We start from the raw sequence: 25,434 nt of genomic DNA, 5'->3' as shown, positions 1-25,434 counted from the left end.
AAATCAAGTATAAAAATCAAATGAATATTCATATTTGACCTGATCGTTTATAGTTCATAATGCGTGATCAAAACTGAAAGTTTCTGTGATGGCTGCCCTTGTACCGTTCACCATGTAAGAACTTATTCACTATGTAAGAATTTGTTCGTTATGCTCAGAAGATTGGAGACTGTTGAGAATTAGGCTTGGGGTTGATTAATGATTGTGCATCGAGTCCCCTATACAGAATTTTATTGTTGTTAACAACCATTTGATCAATAAATATGAGAGATGCCATCTAAAAATAAATAAATAAATAAATAAATAAATAAATAAATAAATAAAAACTCCCATTATAAATATTTAGGCTATTGACCAGTTTCTGACTTTTGACTTAAATGCATTATTTTTTGCATATGTCTGTCTTGCCATGAAACAGAACCTCATTCACTGCATGCAAAGGGCGATGCAAAAATAGTTTATTATGATATAGTTTAGGAAAGTCAGGAAATATTTACAAAGTAGAAATTATCAGCTACATCCATGGGAATCTAGTACACCACACAGAAGAATAAATATTTTGACAAAGTAACATTTCAATTGTAGCAAACAGTTGTTCAGAAACCTTGTTAAAAAAAAGCCTCAAACTAAACCATAAAGTCTTGAACTGTCAAAAGAGAGCTTAGCTGACCAGCCTCTCTTCTCCAGGGCCCAGCAGCCTGGTGGATGGTGTACCCCAGGTGGGCTCTGCCCCAGGACCTGCCTCTGCCCGGGGCTCTCTGGAGTGGGAGGCGCGCTGGGGAGTCACTTGGGCTCTGAAGGCCCTTTCTCTGCAAGGCCTTGTAGTCTGGTAAACGCTACCGTTTAGTCTTAGTAAAGAAATTAAACTCCAGCTGCAATTATACAAGCTTGCTCTTTGAACACCCATCTCACTTGCAGAGATAGCAGCTGAGGCGGGAGTGACTGCTGCCCATCCCTCCCAGACTTGTCACAGCAGGAAAACCACCTGTTCCTCATTCTGTTCGCTGCTCAGCTCCTTTGGCAGTTGGGCACGGTGCATTTTGCTTTAGTAGCTGAACTGAGACATTCCCTCTGACAGAAGGCATGTCTTCAGAAAAATCATTAAGAACTATACTTGTTGGGGAGCTGCTTAGAGACTTTGTGTTTTAGGATTATTACTTAGGAAAACCACATGAATAATTATCACTTAGCTGGTTTTAAATCCTAACAGTCAGTAAATAAGTTGTTAATACTAAAGGTAAATCCTAGAATCCATTTTAATTGAAGCTTTGTGATATAAACATGACAGAGCAATGACTTTAGTGTTCTATATAATCTATTCATAGCTTTTGATAAAGTAAAACTGAAATGTGATACAATTAGTTGTGAAGCGGAAGAGAGCAAGGGTGGGGTTGTGGCAGGCCGCACGCAGCATCCTGGGAGGGCCCTGCCACTGTCTTCCACGCATGAGAACTCAGTGTCTGTCCTCCTGGGCCATCTTAGGACAACTACTGGACACTCCAATTGTCACATATTTTTTGACTGAATGCCTCCTTAGCAAACTGACGGAGCACACTAAATAGCAGTGCTGCCGGTTTTGGGGCTTCCGTGCTATTTCATAGTGACCCAAGAGCTGAGGAGAGGCAGGTGCTTAGTGAGTCGGCAGGGAGCCTGCCTAGTACAGTCCCAGGTCACCCATTTAGACCCTGATGCCAAGTGCTGTGCTGAGACTCTGCCCGCAAGTCGTGAATTATTACGGGAAGGACCTGGTCAAGAAGCCAACGACGGTGCCTTCACTCCCCTGACTTCCCTCGGGGGCTCCGAGTGGCTCTAGCAAGAGCAAGAATTACAGAATTCTTTCAGTGAAGGTGACCTGTTTTAGATATTGTAGTGTTTAAAGCCACCTGTGAAATGACCGAAGCTTTTAAAAAGATGTATCAGTCATTAAAAACCTTTCCTTATAATACTGAGTGGGGTTCAGTGTTGTACCCAAAGCTGTTTTATCTTAAAAAAGGATGTCTATAGAAGATTTTTCTAAACCCACAAAAACTTTGTCACAAAAAACCCTGCAGTAACTTGAGTAATATTTACACTGCTTGCTCTTAATAATATACAGGTTATTTTGAAGAAAATAAACAACTGCTTTTAAATACAGAGAAATCAGAAGCAACACTGAGTGCCAGGGGCTCGTCTCCAGGACACTGAGGAACAGGGCCACAGGCGGGTCCCCGTCTCAGCGGGCAGTGTGGGGCACCCGGAGCTCCTACTCTGTTGAAAGGCTCCAGAGAAGGGAGACCTCTTCCTCTCACAGAGAAACAAGAATACTTGGGACTCGTTCTCAAAAAGGCAAAAGAACGAGTCTTTCCTAGCAGACAAGCTTGAGAAACTGATATTGCTCCCTTCCAGCTGGACTCATGTCGTCAAAGAACTACCTGAAGTGGTTTTTCGAGGCTTCACTTCAGGCTGATCCTAAGCTTGTTTTCAGCTGTGGGAAGTATGGTCTTGCCGGAAGTGTCTGACACAGGAAGACACACACCTTCCCTGGGTGCAGCGGACATGCACCTGACTGGCATGTGGACGGACGGGGCGGCCTGTGGCGGAAGCGCCATGCCCCGCAGCCCTGCTCCTTGGTGCTGAGGACTGGGAAGGGCTTGACCTGCTGACCTGACCTCAGTGGGTGAGACAACCTCCCGCGGGGCTACAAGCCTGGTGTCTGAGCTCACACCCCAGGGATCTGGTGACCTGGGAAGGTCAGAGGGAGGAGTTTGTATACCAGCAAACGTACAAGTGTGATGTTTGTGGAAAAGTGACCAGTGGCTCGTGTTGGACTGAAAAGCACTGTGTTACCAGCATCGAGAGGCTCCTTTCTCTCAAGAATGACAGCAGGTAAAGAGATACGATGGAAGACAGGTAAGAACAGGGTGCAAAGACCCCCATCTCTGGAACCTTAGGAACAGGCTCTTCCCAGGCCCTTCATGAAGGGCAGGGGTGACTGCCGCAGGCAGAGCGATTGGCTCAGCCGAGTGGGGCTCCGGCAGCAGTTAGAACCTGCTCATTACCAAGCAAGCTCCTACTGAGCAGAAGGCCCTGTGACAGCGCTGCGGGACTTCAGGGTGAGGGAGGCCAAACAGGAATTTTCCAGAGGGGAGAAAGAAGCCTCTGACTAAGAGTCAAGTGGTTTCCTTTCAGCTCCTCATTCCTTTTGAGCAGATACTACACCCCTCCCTGTCCTTTGCAAAACTTTGAAAATACTTAAATTTCCTCACTTTCTTGGTAATGAAGGGATCACTGAATTCAGTAGTTTTTTGAAATTGTGTCTATAATGGAAAGTGTTAAATTCCAAGCTTCTTTAGGGCAATGCGGAAGAAACTTTTCATTTTAGGAAAAGTGAATGTTGATGGGTTGCATTCCTTTCACTCCAACAGAAAGCAGTCTTGAGTCCCCGAGAAGCAGGAGTGCCTGAGCCAAGAGTGGGGCACGCCACTGGCAGCGTGGCCGCACCATTGCTGGGGGGCCAGAGGCCCTGGCAGCGCATATCCATGGGAAATCCCAGCAAGTGCGGGAGTGAAGAAAGCTTTTCTGAGAAGTATGCTGCCTGCTGCCTCCGGGCAGGGAGCGCCCCAGGGGGCCTGCACAATGTGCCCGGCTGGAGCAGCCTCAGTGACTCCACGGCTGGTGAGAAGGGGTCACAGGGTAGGTACGTGGTCTCCGGACCCCGCAGGGTGAGCAGGCACCGTGCTGCCCTGACCCCTCAGGACGTTCTCAAAAATAATTTTGTTCATGGGGCCACCATGCAGCAGTGGTAGATTGTGCTTATTCTCAGGCCAGAAATCTGTGTCCACCCACCTCTGCGGCAACATGAACAGTATTAAGTAGCTCTACAGAAACGTTTTTAGGCCCTTGGTTTTGTCTCCTGGCCTAATCTGCCAGAATTCCTTTCTAGGCAGATTTCTGGCCTGCCCAAGACCCCACAGCCCAGGCCTTCCTGCTCTCTGCCTCTCCACGGGCCAGACTCACAAAGGCCCAATCTCAGCTCTTGACAAAAGCCTCCTGTTCCCAGTGCGGTGCGTCGCCCACGCAGCCTCAGGTCTGCCCACAAACCCAGGCTTGCTGTGGTGCTCGAAGCACAGCTTCAGGTCTCAGTGGCAGAGTGCTGCCTGCCACTATACTCCGCCCGCCGTGTCACCTCTGCCAGGGAGGCTGCAGACAGCCACGGCCGCCAGGACTGTTAGCTTTCAAACCTGCTCAGCCCTGGACCACACGTCCAGGAAGGAGCGTGACCAGCAGAAAGTGCTGCTCCATGTGTGCACAAGGGCACGCACAGGCAGCACACACTGTAATTTTCACATATCTTAAAAACTGTCAAACGAAGTCCAATTTATTTTTCCCAAATTTTCCCCATTTTCCCATGGCCTACTTGTAGATGCGAGCAGGCTCCAGATGAGGTAGTAAAATGTCTACAGGAAATTAGGTGTGATCATGAAATGGGCCCACGTTAGCACCCCGACCCAGGAGTGGCGCGAGTGCCCTGGGCTCCCGGTCACCGTGTCCCACCCAGCACTGCCCGCTTTGCGGCCCCTGAGGGAACCTTCTCTGCTGACCCAGAGACCCGCTCCCCCTCCGCACCTGCTCCTTCTCTCTGGAATTCAGTGGCCAGACTTCCCCCCGAGGGCTTGGATGCCTGCATGCTGCACACAGAGGAGGTAGGTGGGACGCTCTTTGTTCTGCTGTTCACTCCAGCTGGAAGATGGGACTCAGCAGGCAGCTCAGACCTGGTTCTGAGCCAGACAGTAGTTGTCACTATGTGGTGACAGCCATGCCAGGTAGGCTTATGGCATTTTGGGGAGGCTGCAGGAGCAGAGCACAGGGCACCCCGATTTCTTAGCTGGCTTGGCATTTTTGCAGTCCAATCCCTGGCAGCCCCATACTGAACCAGCCCCAGGGAGGGGGGCGAGTCCTGCCGTCTGAGGTGAGCAGGCCTTCCACCCCCAAGGGCTGCCCTCCACACACTTGTTCCCCAGATTCCTGAGGCCTAACCTTGGGAAGTGATGCAGTGAACACAGTGCTCTCCTCACAGCGAACCACACCCCCACGGCTCGGCTGGAGGTGGATGGGGGCTCGACTGCGAGCACCGACCCTGCCCCGAAACCCCCGGGAGGGTTGGAGGACCACAGAGGCAACGGCACTAGATGGGGTGAAGGGACAACATGGAACCGTGCCCAGGCAGCCTGTGCAGACCAGGCGACAAGGGCCACTAAGGCCCAGGGACGTCCCATCACTGCACTGAGGACACACAGGTGGCGCTCTGCAGACAGCGCAGGGCGTTCCTTCTATGTACCACCCTTCTGAGCGCACTGCACAACCAGGGCCTTCTAAAAACGCTGCCTCTGCAAGGGTGTTGGGGGCAGTGTCTGAGAAGAATTAAAATAAGAGAGCTGATATTCTCTTGCCTTAGACAAGGAAGAGTAGTGGCCAGGGGGCGACAGGCGTGGGTTAGGGCTCAACAGTGAGGAGTGCATGCAGGTAAGGCGTAAGCACAACTCCCGGCCCCTCTGTCTTGCCCTCAGGACTGCCCCCAGGTGACCTTGTTCGTTAACTTGGTGTAAAAACCAGGCAAGATTATTTCTATGTTTTTGCCCCCAAAGCATTCACAACCCAGAGCCTACCAAACTAACTCAAGCTTATCAACACAGAGCAAAAACATGACTGATAAATAAAGTCAGGGGACCAATAGCTGCAGGGCACCAGAAGGAGCTCCTACAGACACTTTTCTCTAATGCCTCACCCTGCTCCGCTGGCACTGAACTGGTTCCCATGTGGCTGTGGCTTGTTTAGACTCGTCTTGGCAGGACTGTTTTCATGGGGACATAGTAAAAACCCCAATTTAAGAGATTTTTCACTATTAGTATTATAATAATAGTGCCGCAGAATGTTTTGTGGCTGTTACGACGGTTTCACTCAAACTGTTAGAAAAACACAGCTGCTAGGGCAGGTTTGCCATCGGCTCTCCATGCAGCACAAGAGCCTTTCAGAATTTACAGATATTAGAGTTAAGAACACTCAGTGGCAACTTTCACCTGATTCTGACATCCTCTGGACTTTCTTCCTGACTTAACACAGGGGTCTTCTCTCAGCCTTGTCAAGAACAATGCAGTCTTTCTAGAAAGGCTGTCTTCTCTACAGGGTTCCCCATGAGGACCACCATTGTCTGCAGCCACAGCCTGGAAGCCCCAGGCCAATGATCCAAATAATTATAACAGGTCAGTTACTAGCGACCAAGAAAGGAGCGATTGTAGGAAGGAATGAGAGTGGCCGGGGTTTTGTGCAAGATTTAATAAAAAACAAACAAAAGTAGGAATGGCTGCTTTCAACATTTTCCAGGCTGTGACCATTACCTGGGGTGTGGTTCTAAGCTGCATTAGAGGAACAAGTACAAAATGCTCTCCTCCTCCCAAGCCAGAAGGTGCAAGTCAAGGTTGTGAGCCGTGCCCCTTGCCCTGCTCCTCCTGCTCCTCTGCAGGCTAGTGACCTGTCAGTGCTGTGATCCAGGTTGAACCTCGTCCTGAAGACTTGTACCTGCTCCAGGAGACCCGGTGCACAGCAGAGCTGGCACTGTGGAACCCTGACCCCGCACGGTGCTCAAAGGGACACAGCTAGCTTATCGCCAGGCTGCTGGGCCTTAATACTGACAGTGAGTGCGTGGGCCAAAGCAGGGAGGGGACGAACAGACCGCCCAGAGCATGCCGCCCTCCAGGCCCCTGCTGCTTGGCTGACTTTAGAAACCATGGGAGAAAGCCTGGATAAAGACAAATAGGAAGTCAGAATCAACACAGCAGGGAATGGTGTGAGCCCATAAACCAGTCTCTCATGCATCCATACCCACAGTTAATGATGACAATAATAATAATAAGAAGAAAGGTACAGACAGAACACAGCGCTTGGGTCGTGCCGCGCAAGCCGGGCAGGGTGTGTGTTCAAGCTGAAGGGGATACAGCTAGTCCTTCTTCAAGTCCCTGGATTCAAAGAGCTTCAAGCGTTCTTGTACGGTCAGGCCTTCCTTCAGACTCTGGGTGGACACGAGAGCAGGAGAAAAACGAACAGACCATTAACCACCAGGCCCGGTGCCCCGGGTGCAGGGTGCAGAGGCGGGGGGTGGGGAGGGGAGGGTGGTGCCGGGAAGGGGCTGGGAGGGGCGGGGGCGGGGGCCCTCGAGATTAGTGGGCCATGCTCAGGACAGAGACGTCCCCTGGGAAACGGTGTTATCTGGATGAAAAAGGAAAAATTCAGAGAAACAAGACCATGTGTATAAGAAGCTGAACTCTGAGCTTAGAGCTCTTTAGACAGGCAGCAATCAGATCCCCTGAGCCGGAAAAAAGGCTGTGCCAAGAGCTAGAAACCCGCCATCCATGCCCTCCCAGGTGAGCTGTCCCGTCTGCGCCCAGGAGGACCAGAGCTCTGGGGGCTGTGCTGGCAGAATGCACGCAGGCTGGAGCTGACCTCCCTGCCCTCTGGGCTGCTTCCCTCAGACCCACTCTCAGCACTTCCTGAACAGAAACTGCTGGATTCACTGTTATTAGATATTGGGGAACATATCAACATATTTACCAAGATTTCCAGGTTGTTTGTATGGGACCTTGGTAAAGTTTAAATCTGTGTGTCCTGAGATGAACAACGCTTTGAGGGGCAGAATATTTTCCGCTTTACTCTTGTAAGCTTTTCCCAAGTTTTAGTTTCTGGATGAGAATAGGAACGTTGCTTGAGAGCATGCCTGGGATGTCTGGGGGTGAGTGGATTCTAGACTTGGTTCTTAGCTGCCACCTGACCTGCATGGCAAGTCCCAGCACCAGGCTCGGACTCGCCAGCTCCTCCAGCTTGCATGTGCTGGAGCCGACAGAGGTACAGGCCTCACTGAGGCAGGAAACACGGACCGGCCCCTGGTGCAGCGTCCAGGCCGTCACATTGGTCTCAGCCAACAATGGGAGCACCGTGAAACGAATGCAGGGACCCGCACTGCGCTGGCCCTGTGGGCCCCAGAGCCCGGCCCAGAGGCTGCAGCTCTGGCACCCCACACTCAGCCTGAGGCCTCTGAGCATCAGGTCTGCGGGGCTTGGAGAAGAGGGGTGGGCCCTAGTGGGCCCCCAGCACCACCTGAACAGTTTTTATTTCTACTGCAGAGCTGTATGTGTGTAAATGTATAGAGAGTTTAATTTTTTTTAAAAGGAGAGGATTCTAATGCTAACCGCTTTGAAACTCATGGTCCACACAGTCCTCTACATAAGCAGTTGGTTAGTGTCACCTGCAGCTCACCCGAGTAGGTCGGAAGACGGGGTCAATCCCCACCCAACTGCACAACTGCCCCGGATGCTCCCAGGTCTCTTCTCCCACATGCTTCAGGTCAGGGGCTCTCGTCTGCATGGCAGACAGCCTCATACAGGTGCTGGGCAATGTGTGGCTATGGAACAGGAGGCCCCGCACCTAAGTGCCCGGCTCACAGACAGGCAGGCCCCATTACATGCCACACTGCTCTGTCTAGTTGGGGACTTCCCGAAGGGAGGGCAGAGACCCAAGGGACAGTGTGAACATCCCGTCTCTGGGTGTGGTCCCTCTGTGCACAGTCACAAGCCCTCGAATGACAGTTCCTGTTGTGCTCAGGGACAGTCAGCTGGAGAGCAGGGCAATGAGGGGCAACCCAGGCCACATCCTGCTGCCCACACCAGCTGTGAGGGCAGGAAGCAAACCCCACCAACCCCTTGCACCCAGAGGAGGGTCCTTGGGGTGCAGCTGGCTCCCTTACGGCTCAGTCCTCCCACAGGCTGGTCTCTCCAACAAGCACCTCCATTACCCCACACTCAGACTACCAGCAGGGCCTCTGTGGGGACCCTGTGGGAAAGGGTCACTGGTCTCAATTCTAGAAGCCATCCTGCTCTTAGGCAATGAACTTGCTTTGACTTTTACAGGTGCTGAGCCTTTCTCTCCTTTTGAGGGAGGCAGGATATACCACCAGAACATATGTAAAAAGTATCAATCTGTACATATCACATCCCTCATCAAAAAGCACCAATGACAGGTTCAGTTTCTGGGCAACATTGTTCCCCTTCTTTCCGGGGGGGTCTCCACACACGGTCAGGGAGGCGGCCTGTGCCCTGGCCCCGGCCCTTGTGGATGTCTGCAGGCTCCAGTCGTCCCACTCAGGCTAGCAGGAGGTCTCCAAACCTGGCTTTTCTTCTCGTGCTGGAACTTGGCCAAACCTGGACTCCAACACTGCTCTGGGAAAATGCTGTCCCTGGGCTTCTTTCTACCCTTGTCTGGGTCCCGGCCTGAGACCAGAGGTGTCCCTGGAGGCCTTGACAGGTCCTCATGGGTGCCTGGAAGTTTCCTCTACCCTTTGTGCCAGCTCTATCCTTGCCAGCAGAAAAGGTTTCCCAGCATGCCTCACTGCAAAGGCCCTTATAACAGTCTTCTCACCAGTTTTCTGGCCTTCTGTCCAGAGACAGTGTATTTTCACTCCCCCACAGGGATTCGCAAGCCCTGTGCAGTCCGTTCTGACAGGGTGAGGACCCTGCAGCAGGGTTTCCTGAGAAGGGTCCTGGTGGAAGCCTTCTGTCACCCGCTACTCACAGGGATGAGCAAAGGCCACATAACAGTGACCTTATGGCAGCCACAGGTCAGCCTCAGCCAGGAGGCAGAACCGCCACCCAGAAAACTGAACCAAAGAACAAGTCTTTCTACTGAACAGAATGTCTTTCATGTGTATGGAAAAAGCCCAAACTAAGTTTTCAATCAAGCCTAAACCATATTTGGTTATAAGTGTCTTGAGACTGTAGTAAAATAAGCAAAACTAAACTGACTAGGTTTAGAACAGATGGATCCTTCTCAAGTTCTTTCTAAAGCAAACCTGTTTCCCCCAGGCCCTGGGCTGAAGCCCTTTAGCCGAGGCCACAGGGGCTCTGAGGGTGAGCCATGGGCCCGTGGGCCAAGGAGCCAGGCTGTCGGGCCCCATACCGCAGCAGTGTCCTTCCTGCTGGGACCAGCTAGGCCGGCATGCTTCCGGCGTCTAATGTCCACACGAGTGAAGGAGACAGAGCCAGCCTGGCAGGTGAGACACCATGGAGGATGCCAGGAGCGTCTGGGCACGGGACCCACCATCCGCAAGTTCATTTCAAACAGGCTGACAGCTCTCAGAGAGCATGTCAGTGCCCCACCTCCTTTCTTAGTATCACTGCTTCCCATGTTACCCAGTGAGAGTTCTTGTTTTGTTAAAAAAAAAAAAAGACCCACTTCAGGTAAATATTTAGCTCCCATTACTTGTAGCCATCTTGTTCCACTGAGCGTTTCTCCAAGCTACACCCATGAGGTATCAGCTCAGAGACCCTGCTTCCTTGGTCTGTTAGCCTGGGTGGGGAGTGGGGTCTCAGCTTGTCCATGGCTGCTGATTGCCTGGCAGTCTGCCTCCTGACAGAGGGAAGAGGGGCTTCCCTAGAGAATGTGGGGCACATGGACCATCCCACATGCGTGCTGACCAGTGCTAGGAGTGGCTCACATGCCTGTGCCCACCTGTGGTGCTGGCCTGTGGGCAGGCCTGCCGAGCTGGGAGGAGAACTCCCCTCAGCAAGGGGTCAACTCTATTAAGAGGTTCTAGTGCCAGCAAACTCCCCAGAAGAGGTTAAAGAAATGTCACTTGGATTGTGTATGTGCTGGAACAGGATGAATTAAGGTAGCAATAAAACAAGGCGTTTGTTCCGGAGGTGTGAGCAGTACATGCAGGTAGCCACCCCCTTGAGGGTGGCAGGTGGGTGGGTGGTAAGAGGTGGTTTACCTACATGACAGGGGACCTGGAAGCGGGCTCGTTTCAGTTATCCCATGAGACCTGCTCAATTACGGACTGTCAGAGGAAAGAGCAAAAATAAGACATACACACACAATAAATCCTCAATGCAACACGCTCACCACTACCCCCTCCACCCATACTTCCCATGGAGAGGCACGCAGTGGGCCAGGGACACACACTGGGGATTTGCTAGTACATCTGGGGAAGGGGTGCAGTCAGCTTCCTTTCTTGAAGGCAGGCAGTGTCAGTATTAAACTAAGGACGTGCGAAGAACAATACGTAAGAGAGCAGGCTGACATAGGAGGCCAGGGTGAAATCTGGCCTTGGTGGTCCAAGGTGGACCTCACTCCCAGCCCTGCCTCTCATAGGCCTAGCCCTTCAACCGTCACTGTCAGAAGGCGGTTCAACTGCTGCTGAAGGACACACAAAGCTCAAAGCCACCAGAACTGGTCCAGCAGGTAGGCTTGTGGGCCTGGATGAGTGCTGGGACCCTGGGACCCTCCGCTGTGGCCCACGGTGGGCTTTAACTGGGGCTCCTCTCCCCAGTGCCCTCGAGCCCCACACACCTGGGGACTGGAGACCAGGCTCACCTTGGATCTGACGTTTCTGAGTTGCCGGCTGACACAGGATCTGTCTTTCTTCAAGAAGTCAGGATTGCTTTTAGATTTCATTATATCTGAAGGAACAAACAGACCCATTACTTTGTTTTCTAAAACCCTCTATAATCAGACTGAATGTCAAAAAATTTCCCAAGCTTACTGTTAATTGCCACACACTTAGGGCATTTTAAACAACTTTAAGGGAATTCAAAGCCAATAACCGTAAAACACACTGAATCATTTTCAGAACAACTCAAAGTGTGGGAACAACCAGAGGATGCCTGCACGGCACTCGGTTGGGCTTCTCCAGCCCGTGTCTGACTGCAGGCCAAAGCGACATTCTCTGCAGGGAGCTTAGGACACTTCACTGCAGGGCTGCAAGGCACTGCTGAGCAGACCAACTGTCCCCATGATTCATTTATCCCCACCTTCCTCCCGAGAACCCCAGACTGTTACAAAACAAAAAGGCAAGACAAAGTCCTTCTCGTGACCTACAAGATGACCCCCATTAATAGTTTGGTGTGTTGTCCTTTAGACTTCTTAAAAATGGCCACCTAAAGCAATCCATCAGTTATGCCATGCCGTATGCCCTGGGCATGTGGTTTTTTTTTTAACTTAATATATTTATGGATCTTTTTCTTTGGTGAAACAAAGAAACCACTTTATCTCTTTTAAGAATGGCACAGTATTTCATTGGGTAGCAATATCATAGTTTAAATAATCCTCTATTAGCCACAGAGACTAGTTGGTTCCCCCCATTTTGAATTAAGAGCCAGTAAAACCGCACACATCAGCCCAGGCCACTGCTGTGCCCTGGAGCCTGGGGACCCACCGTATCCTGTCACAGGGGTGTGTTCAGGGGGCTTTTCGCCCAGTGCCTCTGTGGCAGCCTTCAGCTGCTCCCGCAGCCTGCTGACGTCGCAGTCCGCCTTGGCCCTCACGATGCTGAGCTCGGTGTAGATGTCCTTGTACTTGTCACTGGCGTACTTCTTTTCCTTAGGGACAAGGGACAGGAGCGGATGGGGATCATGGCCAGGCCAGGAGGTTCTGCCATCTCCTCTCTGACTCCAGGAACACCCTGAAGGAGACTGGCAGGCTTCACCAAACTCTCCTTTCCCAGGATGGCATTTCTCCCAGTCTCCCTGTCACCACCAGGGCCCCAGAGGCATGCAGAGTTAGGACCCCGCGGGACAGGGCGGGCTCATCTGCACCCCACCTGTTGTAGGCTGGCATTTTCAGAGAACTCAAGTTTGAAACCACATTCCTCATGGAAATGAGACCTGCTCTTAGAGCAGCCTGTGATGTGGGCACACAGGGAGGCCCTCTCAGTTCCTGAGGCATGTGTCCCTGCCCTGAGCCCATTCTCCAGATGCCCCCTGAAGGTGATGGACATTACCCGTAATGCCGTCTGCAGCTCATCCTTGAGAGAGCTGATCTCCTGCTTTAGGTACTGTATTTCCGATTCCTTGACCCGCAATAAGACCTAAAACGAGACAAACATTAGAGCAAAGGGACTTCCTTAGTTCCAAGGGCAATGGTGGAGAGGTGAGCAGAGGCCCCCCGCCAACCCACAATGAGCAGGTGGCTCTCTCCCATGCTCACCAACATCTAAGAGCCAAGTGCCAGCTGATGTGGGTCAAACACTGCTAACAGCTTCTATGTTACGTGCAGAAATGGGAAGAAGAGAGCAGATACCACTGCAATTGCCCCTGGACCCAGGAACCCCAGGGACCTTGGTGAGCCCTCAAGGGCATCCTGTTGTAACTTGTGTTGAACTCAACTTCTCCACATCATTCAATATGAGCTGTTTTCATGATGGAATTTTAATTGAATGGAGAGAAATCTAAGTGCTTTACAAAAGAACACCTTATACACAAAAATCCATCTTTCTGACTTAAAATGAACCTCCATGATCCTGAGTATCAGGGTGTTACAGAATCTCACGGAGCTGTCTGTTCCAACAGTTATTAGATGATTCATTTTGGGTGGTTCGTGTTTGTGGAGTGGCCTTGAGTTGAGCAGTCCCTCCTCTGGGGACACCACCTGGGTGAGTGCTCCTCTTTGGCGCCCTGGGGTGGCTGGGGCCTTCCCGCATCCTTCCCTTCTCGCTGTCTCCAGTCTCATTCCTGCAGTGACACTGCAAGCAAGGCCCTCCCTGACCCCCACCTGGGGCTCATGCAGTGCAGAGCTGGGTAAAGGGGGGCTTAGCTCCAAGTGTACCTCTAACTCATAGGCATCCTTCCCCTGTGTGAGAGGTGAGCCAGCGGCCTCCCCACCAGTGTCCCCAGTCAGCAGCGTTCGTAACCGGGCGATCTCCGCAGCCAGGCGGTTGTTTAGCTCCTGGGGGACAGCATCACAAGAGAACAGGGACATGCAACAGTGCTGCTTGGGGCCATGTGCGCAGCACGACCAGGAGACGTTGTTTTCCCACAAGCAGCAGGCAGAGATGTGTGAGCACAGGAGACCACAGGAGGGCTCGTGCACCTTCAGATTTCACGTGTGAGGTGGTCACCGCCCAGGACGTCCGTCCCCGCAGAGCTGTCTGCTTAGCTGTGCATCTGGAGAGCTGTGTGTGAGGGGCTTCTGACCCTGAACCCGTCCTCACTGCTGCTTCTGCAGGGTTAGCCCTGCTGCCCTCCCCACCCACTTTCTTAACCTTCTTTCAACGGACAGGTGGTCACCTTGGGCTGCCATGGTGACTACGTGGAGCCAGTCCTGCCAAGGCTCCCTCACAGGGGAGCTACATGCCCAGAGGCCGTGTGTCTGCTTAAGGCCCGGGGGGTACAGTGGGAGGGTCATGGGGACGAGGTTCGATTTGGTACCCACAAGAGGCTTATACTGAACTAAATAACCCTATACCTCAAGCCTTTCCATTAGCCAGGATTTTAAATGTACCCCAATTTTCTGAGGAGCAGGAAAATATTAAGAGAAAAATCTGACAAAATAAATGTGGGCAGTGTATGGTCTTGACTGGGAGATGCTGAAACCTGGTCTCAGCCTTGGGGATAGGAGACCTGGGCCAGGTGTGAGGGCCCAAGCGCCACCCAGCAAGGACAAAGCAGGAGCGCAGAGGCACCTGGAGGAGACACCGAAACATCTTGGAGCCTCCAGTCTCCAAGGGGCCGCAGGCAGAGACGCCCCTAACTTAGACAACACGTCGCAGGCAAGCCCTAGCCCCACCTCCTGCAGGGAGTCTTTGCCAATGCACTAGGGGGGTGCCTACAGGTCATGCGGCTGCTCTGCGGCTCAGGGATTCTTGGAGCCTCCTCTAAGGAGGTGTGGCCCCAGCGCAGCATGGGCTCACCTGGTTGTGGGCGTTGAGCTCCTGGTTCTCCCGCTGGCACTGCCGCAGGGCCTGCCGCTCAGCCTCCAGTGCCTGGGCCAGGTGGGCATTCTCCAGGCACTTCTGTGAGTACTGCTCCGAGAGGACCTCCAGCTCCCGCTGCACCGACTGCAGCTCCTCCCTGGGGAGAGGGCACCGCTCACTCCTCTGCCCACACCCTCGGCCCAGGCCGGACAGGCTCTGTGCCTGGTCGTGAAATGAGGGGCGATGAGACACAGTGGGAGGAGCCGAGCGGCAGAGAGCAGACCCTGTGCATTTTGTTGTCCCAAGTTTGTGCCCAACTAAATAAAGGATCAGTTAAGAGGCACTTCAGGTTTACAGAAATCTATTCTGCATCCTTTGTCGTCCTCTTTCAAGCTGCTTCATAGTTTCACAGACAAAACTTCTCTTGAGATGTCAGGAGAGAATTCACTCATCCGTGCCCAAAAAAGGTCCTCTTTCTGAGAGAAGGCAGGCTTGGCTTGGCTTTGTTTTCAGCCGTAACTTTGAGGCAATCTGTATCTGATAACCCAGTACCAGGCTCCAGCCACACTAAGAAAACCAAAGCCTGTGACACTGTTCTCAGTTACCCTGGACTCCTTGAGCAGGGCTGCTTCTCCCACTGTGGAACCTCAGGCAGCTGCCTAGGCCCCACGCACCTGTCACCCCCTCCAGCCAGATGGGTGTGACTGTAGTGCGAAGGATGCCGCCTGCCCGGCCTGGCCCTGACTGCCCTGAGCAGGAGCACAGAAGACGCAGGGACCTGGGCTCTGCGATGTCCCCAAGCCCCACGGCACAGGCTAGCTCTGCACGGCTCTCGCAGTGGCCAGGTCAGCGGGTGCGGGTTCTACCGAGGGAAACTGAAAAGCAGCCTGCTGGCGCGTGCTCTTCCCTCTCGCCTGTGCAGAGGGAGTAAGTGCAAGTCCTTTTTTTAAAAAGTAGGGATTACAGCCATTTCTGCCACAGCCACAGGGCACAGGCACTAGACCAGCTAGCTTCCCTCCTTGTAAGCTAGTGGGGAGGCAGTAGCTAAGACAGACAGCAAATTCCAGGGCATGGCCTCTGAGATCGGTCCTGGAGAACCGCTAGTATTTACAAAATGTCCTTGGCTGCCTCTTCTTTAGATGTCAGTGATCAGTCTGTTTGTTTTAGTAACAGGAAGCCCGCCTGGGTCATGAAAGCCAGTGGCTGCCTGACGTCCACATGGTGCTCAGCACATCGGGGAAGAAGGCTCTGAACTGCCCTCAGCTATACCACCCTCAGGAACACACCTTTGTGGCCCTATGAAGACGCAGGGAAGGCTCCCTGTCTGAAGGACTTTCCTTCAGCCCCTCTCCCTCCTGGGCTGCCTCCTGTGGGCAGGAAGCCGACTCACAGGTGCTGCCTCCGCAGGGCCTCAATGTCTGAATTGCTGCTGCTGATCTGGGACCGCTGGCTCTTCTCCAGCTCACGCTCCATCTCCTCCCGGTGGGCGTTCTTCATGGCTTCGATGGCTGCAGGCAAGGACATGCTGTTAGCACCAACAGGCTTGGGGGTGCAAGACAGAGAGGATACCTGACCTCTGCTGCTGCTAATTTTACTCCAGCAGCAGTCAGCTGCCTCTCCCAAGCCAGTTCTCTCAGGTGGGTGCAGCTGGGAGAATTCCTAGGGAACTCCCCTCACAAAAGGGGTGCAGGTACATTTATTAGAGTTAGGAGAAAACCAGACTGAGTAAATAAATGTCAATGTTAGATTCTAGCATGAGTATAAAACAAGCAAGCTGTAAGGCTGGCATATTTCCTTCCTCAGTTCTAAAATACTAAACCATTGTAAAGTATAATTATGCAAAGGGAAGGCAATGTAACACTGACAGTGGAGTGCATTCAGACTGTGTGGCAGAGCCCCTCTGTGGGGCAGAAGCTATGGGACATCTGTGCTCTGATGTTTCGGGGCATTCCGGGCAGAGGGGGCCTTGTGCCGACAGGTGTCATGTCTCTTGGAGGGAAACTAATCACGGACTGGGGACAGCCCCTCACACGTGGCTGGCTGTGCTGATCACCATGGACATCTGGGCTGTGGGCTCTCAGAGGGCTCTGACAGAAAGGCTTTTCTCAGAACTCTTAAAGAATGCTCTTTGACAATGAAGCTTAAACCTCAGCCTAGAGGCAGAGTGAAGGCCAGTCACTGCTCTGAGGTATACATCCAGCCCAGGTAAAAGTCTGCCATGTGTCCTGCCCACAGGGTCAAGCTGGCCACCAGAGCAGGCCCACCTGAGATGGTGGCCGCGGTCTCCTCAGCCAGGAGGCGGTCCTTCTCCTCCCGCAGCTTCTCCAGCTCCCGCTGGTGCTGCCTCTGCAGGTCTTCGATCTTCTTCTGGTGCGTTTCTTCCATTGCTGCAAAGCCTCGCTCACATGTGGCCTGCAACATGCACAAGGGGCTCTGTGGATTCTTCCTTGACCTTTAGAGTGGGCATCCCTGTTTAAACCAGCCTCCCTGCCCCCTTGGCACTCTGTGGTGTAGACAACATGTTCCCTGAAGCCGCGCACTGGGCCAGCAGGGCCATCTGAAGGCTGTCCAGAGCTCTCACTAATGCTTCTGGGCACTTTTCTGTTATCAGAGCACACTTAGAAAGGGGAGTTTACACGGACACATTCTGCCTTATTTCTGTGATTGTTCTGAATACCATTTTTCTGTGGAAAGAGCAGCTATTGTGTGTGAGAAGAGGTTGCACTGGAATTTACAACAACCAGTTGTGGATGTTTACAGAATTACTGCCAGGGTGAACAAGAAGGTGGGAGAAGAGTATGAACGTGTAGAGGCTGGCTGCATCTGGTTTGAGTTATACAGTGAGAGGCTCTCAGTGCCAGTCACAAACTGGGCATTTCATAAATATATAGTGAGCTGTCTTGGTCAGCTGGTGGGAGCCAGGGCCACCCTGCAAATGACTGGCAGCCTAGTGCGAACTGGCCATCCGACCTGGCCACTGATGTCCCGTGTGCCCAGAGGGAGTCAGATCTCCCCCCTTCAGCCTGCCTCCTCCTCCTCGTCCTCTTTTCTTTTGAAGGAGCACACAGAGGGGCACTAATTTGGGACTCCGATAATCATACCAAGACACACAACAGAAGACTGCTCTCTGGATTTGTCCGTGCCTTGTTACAACCTGGGGAGGTTTATTACCTGGACATAAATTAAGGGGAAAGACACAGGTACGCCTGAAGATGGGACCAAACCATCCCACCTGGGCACATGGGGAAGCCCAGGCCCGGCTCACTGGAGATACTGCCATCGGGGCAGGCAAGCACGCCACACAGCTACAACAGGTGCTACATGCAGCTGTTCCATGCATGGTGGCCCATTTTCTGTCTAAACCCTTGCAGCACCTGTTTCAGAGTGGGGATCACGCCTCTCCGTGATTTTTAAAAACCGGAAGAGTGTGGCTTTCTAATGTCACAAAGACTGTGACATTTCAAATTCAAGTACTGTGGAGAGGGATCCCCCTCACCAGCCCCATGCTATTTGGCCAGTCTTCCTGCACACAGATTCAAGGAAGGATACCAAGAAATCACCATGCTTGGGGTCCCTGTCAGAGTCCCTACAGTAGTTGAGTGGCCTTTCTGAGGGTCCCCATTCAGTTATTTTCAAACTCACGGTCATAGTCTGGATTTCACTGCATGGGGCAAATGGTCTTAACTGTTGCCCACCATTAAGTGGGCCTTCCTTCCCCCACAGGTTTCCACCTGGAAGCTGGTGGTCCCCTCCCTGCCCTCCCACTGCAGGACCACTGGAGGAATCCTACAGCAGTGGCCCCTGGCCCTGCACCTGCTCCGAGTCCCTCACCTTCCCTTCCAATGCTTTGGCTCACACATGGCTTCTCAGCTCGTAGGTCTTACAAATTTTAGTCTGATTTGAGTGCTTTAGAATAAGGGTTAAAATTATTCCTACAGAAACACTATCTTTAAAAACCAGCTGCTTCCTTGGAGAGCATGTGTTAAAAAATGACTAATCTATAATCAAACTTTTAAGATACTAATTCCTGGGATCAAAGTTCCTCAATGATTACTGGGCAGTCATGAGGGAAGGTGTCAGTCTGCAGCTGTCAGAAGAGGGGCTGTTAAGGTCAAAACTCCAGTCTCCCTGACATGGAAAATATCTGCAGAAAGTAACAGCCATTAGCTGGGCCATCTCAAGAACGGTATGTCATTGTAATTTCAGGTGTCTCAAGGGAAGTGATGAGACCACCAGATACAGACAGGCTGCATCATCACTGGGCATGCTGGGTCTGGCACAATCTGTGGCCAGTCTGTCAACAGTCTTCTCTTTGACTTGCTAACTGGGCCTTAGTGATGCCCAGCTGATGGACGTGGAGCTGTGATCGCCTTACTGAGCAGGGGCCCTAGTGGAACAGATCTGTAGTTCTCTGTGGTGGGGAGGCAAATGCAAGGTCTGTATGTGCCCGGGCACCTGCCCACGCGACCTGCCAGGTATCATGGAAAGCTGCTGGGTGCTCTGGGAGAAGGCCACCAGGTAATGGTGCAAATCACTTTTAAAGGCACATGTGGCCCATCTGAATGCTGTGCCCACATGCACTGATCACCCCAGGGAGCATGATTTGTGTACTTTTGGAAAAGAGCCCTTTCTCATGATTCACAAGTTTCAAAGGGTTTGACTGACTTGGGAAGAACAGTGAAATGGCCTCTGAGCTGCCTGCACCTCGCTGACAAGCACAGGCCTCTCTGACTCCTGGGCTGTGCCGCCGCCCGGAGGAAAGAACACCCTGCTGATGCCCAGCTTTCTTTCAGAGCCAGAGGAATGAGCGATGGGGACAGAGCTACGGTGTCCTGCTGGCGGCAGTCAGCACAGTGCCTGGCGGGAGTGGGGTGGGGGCAGGCAGCCGTCTGCAGCCCAGGAGCCAAGCAGCGCTGGCTCCCCTCACCCGAGGCCTGCCTGGGGTTTGCGAGGTGTCTGGGCCTCTAGGCAAGGAGCTCAGGACGAGGATGCCGAGAAGCTTAAAGGACAAGGAAGCCCATATGCACACAGGAGAGCATCTCCGGTTACAGAGGTTTGGGCCGGGCCCCAGGCTGCCCAACACAGCCCAGGCCCAAGGGGCATGGCAATGTCTCCTTAGAGTGCCAGTGCCTGAGAAGGCAGAGTGTGAAGCAGGGTCAGGGTACAGGGCACAGTTACCAGGGAATGGGCATTTCTCAAAGCCCCCGGAGAAGGCTGAAAGCTGAGTCCAGTAGAAAAGACCTTCTTTCTCAGAGTGCTTATTAAGCACACCAGTTCCCCTGGGTTGGGACAGGAGAGTGGCCTTGGACACCACCTCACAGATATTTTGGGGACCCCAACTCTGCTCTCTTAGTTAGAAGGAGACAGTCCTCCAGGGGCGCCTCTGGCCCCTCTCCTGGGCTCTTCCCAGGCTGGGACGGGAAGGGGGAGGCTTCCCCTGCTGGGGCACAGGGAGAGGCCGGGCAGGAAGGTGAGGGGGAGGCCACGTGGGCTCTCTCGCAGTGACCCTGCTCTCCTTCCACTAGTCCTGGTTCCTGCTGGGGATGGTGAACAGAGAGCTAGCCCCTCGCCCAGGCCCTGCTCTGAGACCACACCATGGTCAGTGAGGACTCCAGGGTAGAACAGACCGTCAACCAGCAACTCAGAGGCAGCAACGTCTCCCTGAGTCACTCCACCCTGAGAGTCGGAGGCGCCAGACACTGCCCCCAGACAGCTTTGCGAATTAAATGATGCTTCAAGACCTTCAGGTTCTCAAAGTCTTTCTGGTACTTCTCCCGCAGCGTGGCCGCGCCGCCCTGCAGGTCTTTGTGCTCCAGCTCCTCCCGCATGACGCCCATTTGGGCCTCCAGCTCCTGGATGCGCTCCCTCAGCCCTATCATGGAGTCAGCCTCCCTGTCGGCTGCTTGCAAAGCATTCCTGGGCTGGTCAGCAGGCCAGCTGGAGGAGGGCGGCTGGTGGGGGCTGCTCGGAGGGCTGGGGGTCGGCAGCACCTCAGGGTGCTGCCCCTGGTAGTGGTGGAGTGTCTCCTGCAGGCACTGCAGGCTTTGCGAGTAGTGCTCCTGCAAGGCCCTCAGCTCTTCCTCATGGATGGTCTGCAGCTCTCTGACCTTGAGCTGGAACCTGTCCTCCAGAGTCTGTATCTGCTCCACGTGGTGCCTCTCCAGGTCGTGCCTGTCTTTGAGTGAGGCGTCCAGCTGGCCAAGGACCCGGCTGTGCTCAGCCTGCAGCGTATTCTCGGCTCTGTTCAGTTGCTCCACCACACACCTCATCTGCTCCTCGTACCTGCCCTGCAGGGCAAACATGCTCGCACTGTGCTTGCTTTCTACTTCTCCCAGACACCTCTGCTGGTGGTCCAGCTGGGTGACCTTGACCTTGAGCTCTTCATTTTCCCTTTCAACTATGGCAATCACTTCCAGGTACTCGCTCTTCTGCTTCCGGAGAAGTTCCTCGTACTCCTCCCTTAAGGCTCCCACAGCCGGCTCCTGGCAGGAGGCCTCCCTGCTCTGCCAGGACTCCTTGCAGCGCTGGAGTTCCCTTTCATACCCCAGGCGGATCTTGCAGGTGGCATAACACACCTGAGCTTGAATAATTGCATCTTGAACTAACAGTGAAGAATACTGACCCAGGCTTCCCAAACAAGTACTATAGGAGAGATTCCAGGATGCCTGGAGAAGCTTCTGACAATTTCTTACCGATTCCACAGGGGAAAGGGAGGTTAAAGCAGCAGCTATCTCCCCTAAGAGGCTGGCCTTATCTTTAAGCTGTAGGGCGAGTTCTTCCTGAATAGCAACAAGGGCCCCAGAGCTCTGGCTGGACAAGTGAAAGGGCTCTTGGGAGCTGGCCACAGCTTGATGACTCAGTACTTCTAATGGGCCCAAGTCCCAGGACACTTGTACAATGTTTTCAGTGCCTGCTGGAAGCTTGACGGCTTCTGAGACCTGCTGCATCACTCTCTCAAAGTCAGGGGTTCGATAGGCTCCCAGGATTTCCCCCAGCAAACTCTTGTGCTGCTGCAGGGCCACCTGGGTCCCCTGCAGGGTCTCCTGGATGCCCTGCAACCTGCGGTGGAAGGACTCCCTTGCTGACTCCACAGCAAAGCTGAGCTCGGCCCTGACCCATGTGGCATCTGCCAGGGCAGGGACCAGGGTTTGTGGGACATGCTGCTGCCCACCTCCTGGTGCGCTGGCTGCTTCTCCCCCTAGGGCCCCCAGGTGCTCACTCAGGGACTCCACCTGGCTCCAGAACTCACTGTCCACCAGCACCTTCTTGGCCCAGGTATCTGCTGGGGATCCAGCACTCTCAGACTCCAGTGGTGACTTTTCTGACTGGGAAACCTCATGGAGAATGTGAGAGATATTTGATGTTGTGTTTTTCAAAGAGTCTGCTATTTGGTTTATCAGTGAGGCTTCCAGAGCTATTTGATCAGAAAGGAGCTTCAGCTGCTCCTGCTCAGTCAGTTCGGGCCAGTTTGGTGGCTGTGAAGTCACTTCCCCTTTCTCCAAGAAATGTCTTTCTTCTGGCTGAGCATGGGCCCCGCTGTCTGCAGGAGTTGGCCAGTGGCTCAGGGCATGGCTGGTGCGGACTAGTGCGCACTCCACACTGGCCAGGAGGCCTGCTCCTGCGTCCTGTACTTCCTCCTGGCCAGCCCCTGGCAGAGATCGTAGCTGTTCTCGGCAGTTTGCTAAACAAGCCAGGGCCTGACTGTTTTTTATCTGGAAATCACCAAGCTCCCCAATGTGATTTTTGACAACCTTTGCCCTTGCCTGTCTTTCCTGCTCCAGCTGGGAGGCCAGAGCTCCAACCTGGAGCAGGCTGGCGCGGAGCTGCTCACGGAGCCGCGCCTCAGTGCCAGCCCACTGCTGGTGCAGCGAGAGCAGGGCCTCCTGGCTCTGGCCCTGCTGGCTCTCCAGCTTCACCGTCACATCTTTGAGCTTCTCCTCTGTGATGTAGAGCTTGGTCTCCAGAGAATGTATTATGGAGAGGTGGGTATCAGAGTCACTGGTCGCAGGCAGCGAGCTGGGGGTGGCCTCTGATGACATGCTTTCCTCTGAGGGTGACCGGTCCTGACTGGTGTCAGAGGATGTACTGCTGGTCCAGGTCTTCTCGGACCCATCGGCATGAGTGTATTTTTGGCACTGGATGGTGGAGAACCGGATTCTTTGCCTTTTAACACCAGGCACTCCCTGGTCAGGTTTTGTTGTGCCTTGCAGGTGCCCCTCCCTGTCAGGCACTTCCAACCTCAGGGGCACCATGCTCTCTTCTCTCCTGGAGCTGCTGTTACCATGTTCCTCCCCCAGGTCCTCATCCCTAAGCCTCGAGTGTGGGAAGCCTGGAGATGCACTGGCTGCTTGGAGCTGTGGGCCTAGGAGCACACCACCATCCTCCTCTGCTTCAGCCAGGGGGCTCTGCGGCTCCTCTGTGTCCTCAGGAGACTCCTTTGCAAATTTCCTTAAAATCTCTTCCTTTGCCTGCAGCTTCATTTCTTTTTCCTGTAAGCTGCTTCCCAAGGCCACCATTCTAGCTAAAGCCTCACTGAGGTCCTGGTCCTTCTTCCCCAGGGCTTCCTCGTGCACTGCTTTGATGTGCTTCAGCTCACCTTCCCTCTCACTCAGCAGGGTGTGCACGCTCTGCAGCTGGCCGGCTGCCCTCCTGTAGGAGCGCTCCAGGCTCTGGTATTCCGCCTCTCTCCCCCTCAGCTTCTCCCGAAGCTCGGCTGCATCCCCGTCAGACAGAGCGATGCGGTCCGTCAGCTCCTGGAACTGCTGCCTGATCAGGTCCCGCTCATCTCTGAGGCTCTGGACGTGCACGGCCAGCTTCTGGATGCTGGCCTCCTTCATCTCCAGCTGCTCCTCCAGCTGATGCACTACCGCACTGCCCTCAAACTTAGCGCTCAGCTTCTCCTTCTGGAGGACCTCTAGCTGCTGCTCGTGGCCCTGGAGCTGATCCTCATACGCGCTGGCCTTGTCCTCCACCTCCTTCAGGTTCTGCAGCAGTGCCTGCTTTTCCTTCTCGCAGCTCTCCAGCAGCAGCTCATAGTTCCTCTGCAGCTTCTCCTCCATCAGCCTCTGGGCCTGCTCACTGGTGCCGAGTTGCTGGCTGAGGTCAGCAATGCGCTCTTGCAGCCTCTGCACCTCCTTCTGCCGGTCCCTCTGCAGGGCCTGCTGCATTTCCAGGTCCCGCAGCTCCTGCGTCTTCTCCAGCAGCAGGGCTTCCGCGCTCTTGAGCTTCTGCTCACTGGCCTGCAGCTGACCACTCAGTGCGGCCTCACTGTGTTGCCACTCCTCCAGCTGCTCATGGACCTTGTCCTTCTCCAGCTTCAGGTCACCCTTGAGCTTGGCCAATGCCTGCTCCTTGATGGCAAGCTCAGCGGTGGCATTGCTGAGCCTCGCCTGGAGGCTCCGGATCTCGGCCTCGTGGTGCCGGATCGCGTCCTTGGCCTCCCCATAGCTACGCTTCAGAGTCTGAATCTGCTGCGTGATCAGCTCCTGGCGCTGGCACTGGGCCTCCAGCTCGCTTTGGAGATCTTGGCTGACTCTATGGAGCCTCTGCCAGGCACCGGATGGGGAGGTGGCCACTTCAGTCTTAAAAAAACCGATTAAACAGTGGTTAGTAACACTCCGGCCTCCCAGTTCTGAGTGTCACACCTCTGGCCAGGGTCAATCACAGAAAAGCTCCATGGTGGGTTTGCCTTTTATCCTTTGCACAATTTTTTCATTAAAAAAATATCCGGCAAATCATCTTAATTTTTTTGGTAAGTAGCTGCTTCCAGGTAAACAGAAAACACGGACAATCACATCAAAACAGCTCTAACCGAATAGCTTCTAGGAGAAATAAACCAAACGCAACTGAATAATGAACACACTGATAAGCAAAAGGAAGACTGAGGGAGCGCTGGTGAAGGACAGTGGGGGAGCACCGGGGTCTCTTTGTTTGTTTTGCAAAACAAAAGGTACACGTGGGCTGGAGATGACAAACCCTAGCAAAGTGCAGGACGCAGGCTGTGGTGGTGACGTCACTTCCTTCTACGACAGGGAGAGAAGGAAGGGAGGCAACTGCTCGGGGATGTCAGTGAGGTGACATCCAAAACATTTTCCTTTGGGAAGTGGAGCCCATCCTCTACAGTAACAGGAAGAACTAATCTCTACCTGCAAGAAGACAAAATGAGGGAAAACGGAAACCATGGAGTAAAATGTGATAATCAACAAAACAAACAAACTTTTGTGGAATTCAAAATAAGAAAGTGAAGCATGCAAACACAGAGAACAAAACACAAATGAAACAAAACTCCCCAAACTGAAAGGCATGCAGAATGGACAGAACTAATTAATACAGGGAAACAAGAACAGAAACACGAGTGAGAACGGCCCAGCCTAAGAATTTGGCCTGCCTGTGGCTCCTTCTAGGTTTGTCGGTGGGGACGCCACAGATGTGACACTCAGGATACATTACACTCCACGCTCCAAGTCCAAACCATGCAAGCTCCTCCTCCCAGCACAGTTAGAACAGTGCCCACCCCAAGTGGCCAGTTCCTCCAGACCCTTAACCCACAAAGGCCCTCGCTCATTCACACTTTTGATAATAAGCCTTTTTAAAGCTAAAGGGAGGCTAAAAGTAACCTATTGTTAGACATGGTGGGCAAGTGTTGAGCCGGGCTCTGGCTGGCAATCACCCAATTTGGGAAGCAGGTCCTCAGGTTAGCAATGTGCAAAATCTGCTGCTAG

At 53.2% G+C, this 25,434-nt stretch overlaps 1 protein-coding gene across 13 annotated transcripts in view; it reads right to left on the bottom strand.

Annotated features, from left to right (window-relative positions):
* Positions 1–436: 436 nt before the first annotated feature.
* MPRIP (myosin phosphatase Rho interacting protein) overlaps positions 437–25,434 on the bottom strand; it is a 171,480-nt gene continuing 146,482 nt past the window's right edge. For 9 of the 13 annotated variants that reach the window (XM_036894042.2, XM_036894046.2, XM_036894044.2 and 6 more), the window contains 9 exons: positions 20,455–24,294; positions 16,978–17,125; positions 16,104–16,221; positions 14,711–14,870; positions 13,627–13,746; positions 12,803–12,889; positions 12,239–12,401; positions 11,398–11,483; positions 437–7,045 (listed from right to left, as the gene is read on the bottom strand). In XM_036894042.2, the coding sequence (XP_036749937.2) occupies positions 6,974–7,045; positions 11,398–11,483; positions 12,239–12,401; positions 12,803–12,889; positions 13,627–13,746; positions 14,711–14,870; positions 16,104–16,221; positions 16,978–17,125; positions 20,455–24,294 (4,794 nt within the window). In that variant the 3' untranslated portion in view covers positions 437–6,973. Of the gene's footprint in view, positions 7,046–10,799; positions 10,862–11,397; positions 11,484–12,238; positions 12,402–12,802; positions 12,890–13,626; positions 13,747–14,710; positions 14,871–16,103; positions 16,222–16,977; positions 17,126–20,454; positions 24,295–25,434 lie in introns of all 13 variants that reach the window. The other 4 variants (XM_036894041.2, XM_036894049.2, XM_036894043.2 and 1 more) reach the window with 4 other exon arrangements.

The sequence above is a fragment of the Manis pentadactyla genome, chromosome 4 (assembly GCF_030020395.1).
Source record: "Manis pentadactyla isolate mManPen7 chromosome 4, mManPen7.hap1, whole genome shotgun sequence".
Lineage (NCBI taxonomy): Eukaryota > Metazoa > Chordata > Mammalia > Pholidota > Manidae > Manis > Manis pentadactyla.
Note: the sequence above shows the minus strand (reverse complement) of the source record. Positions and strands in the feature narration are given on the sequence as shown.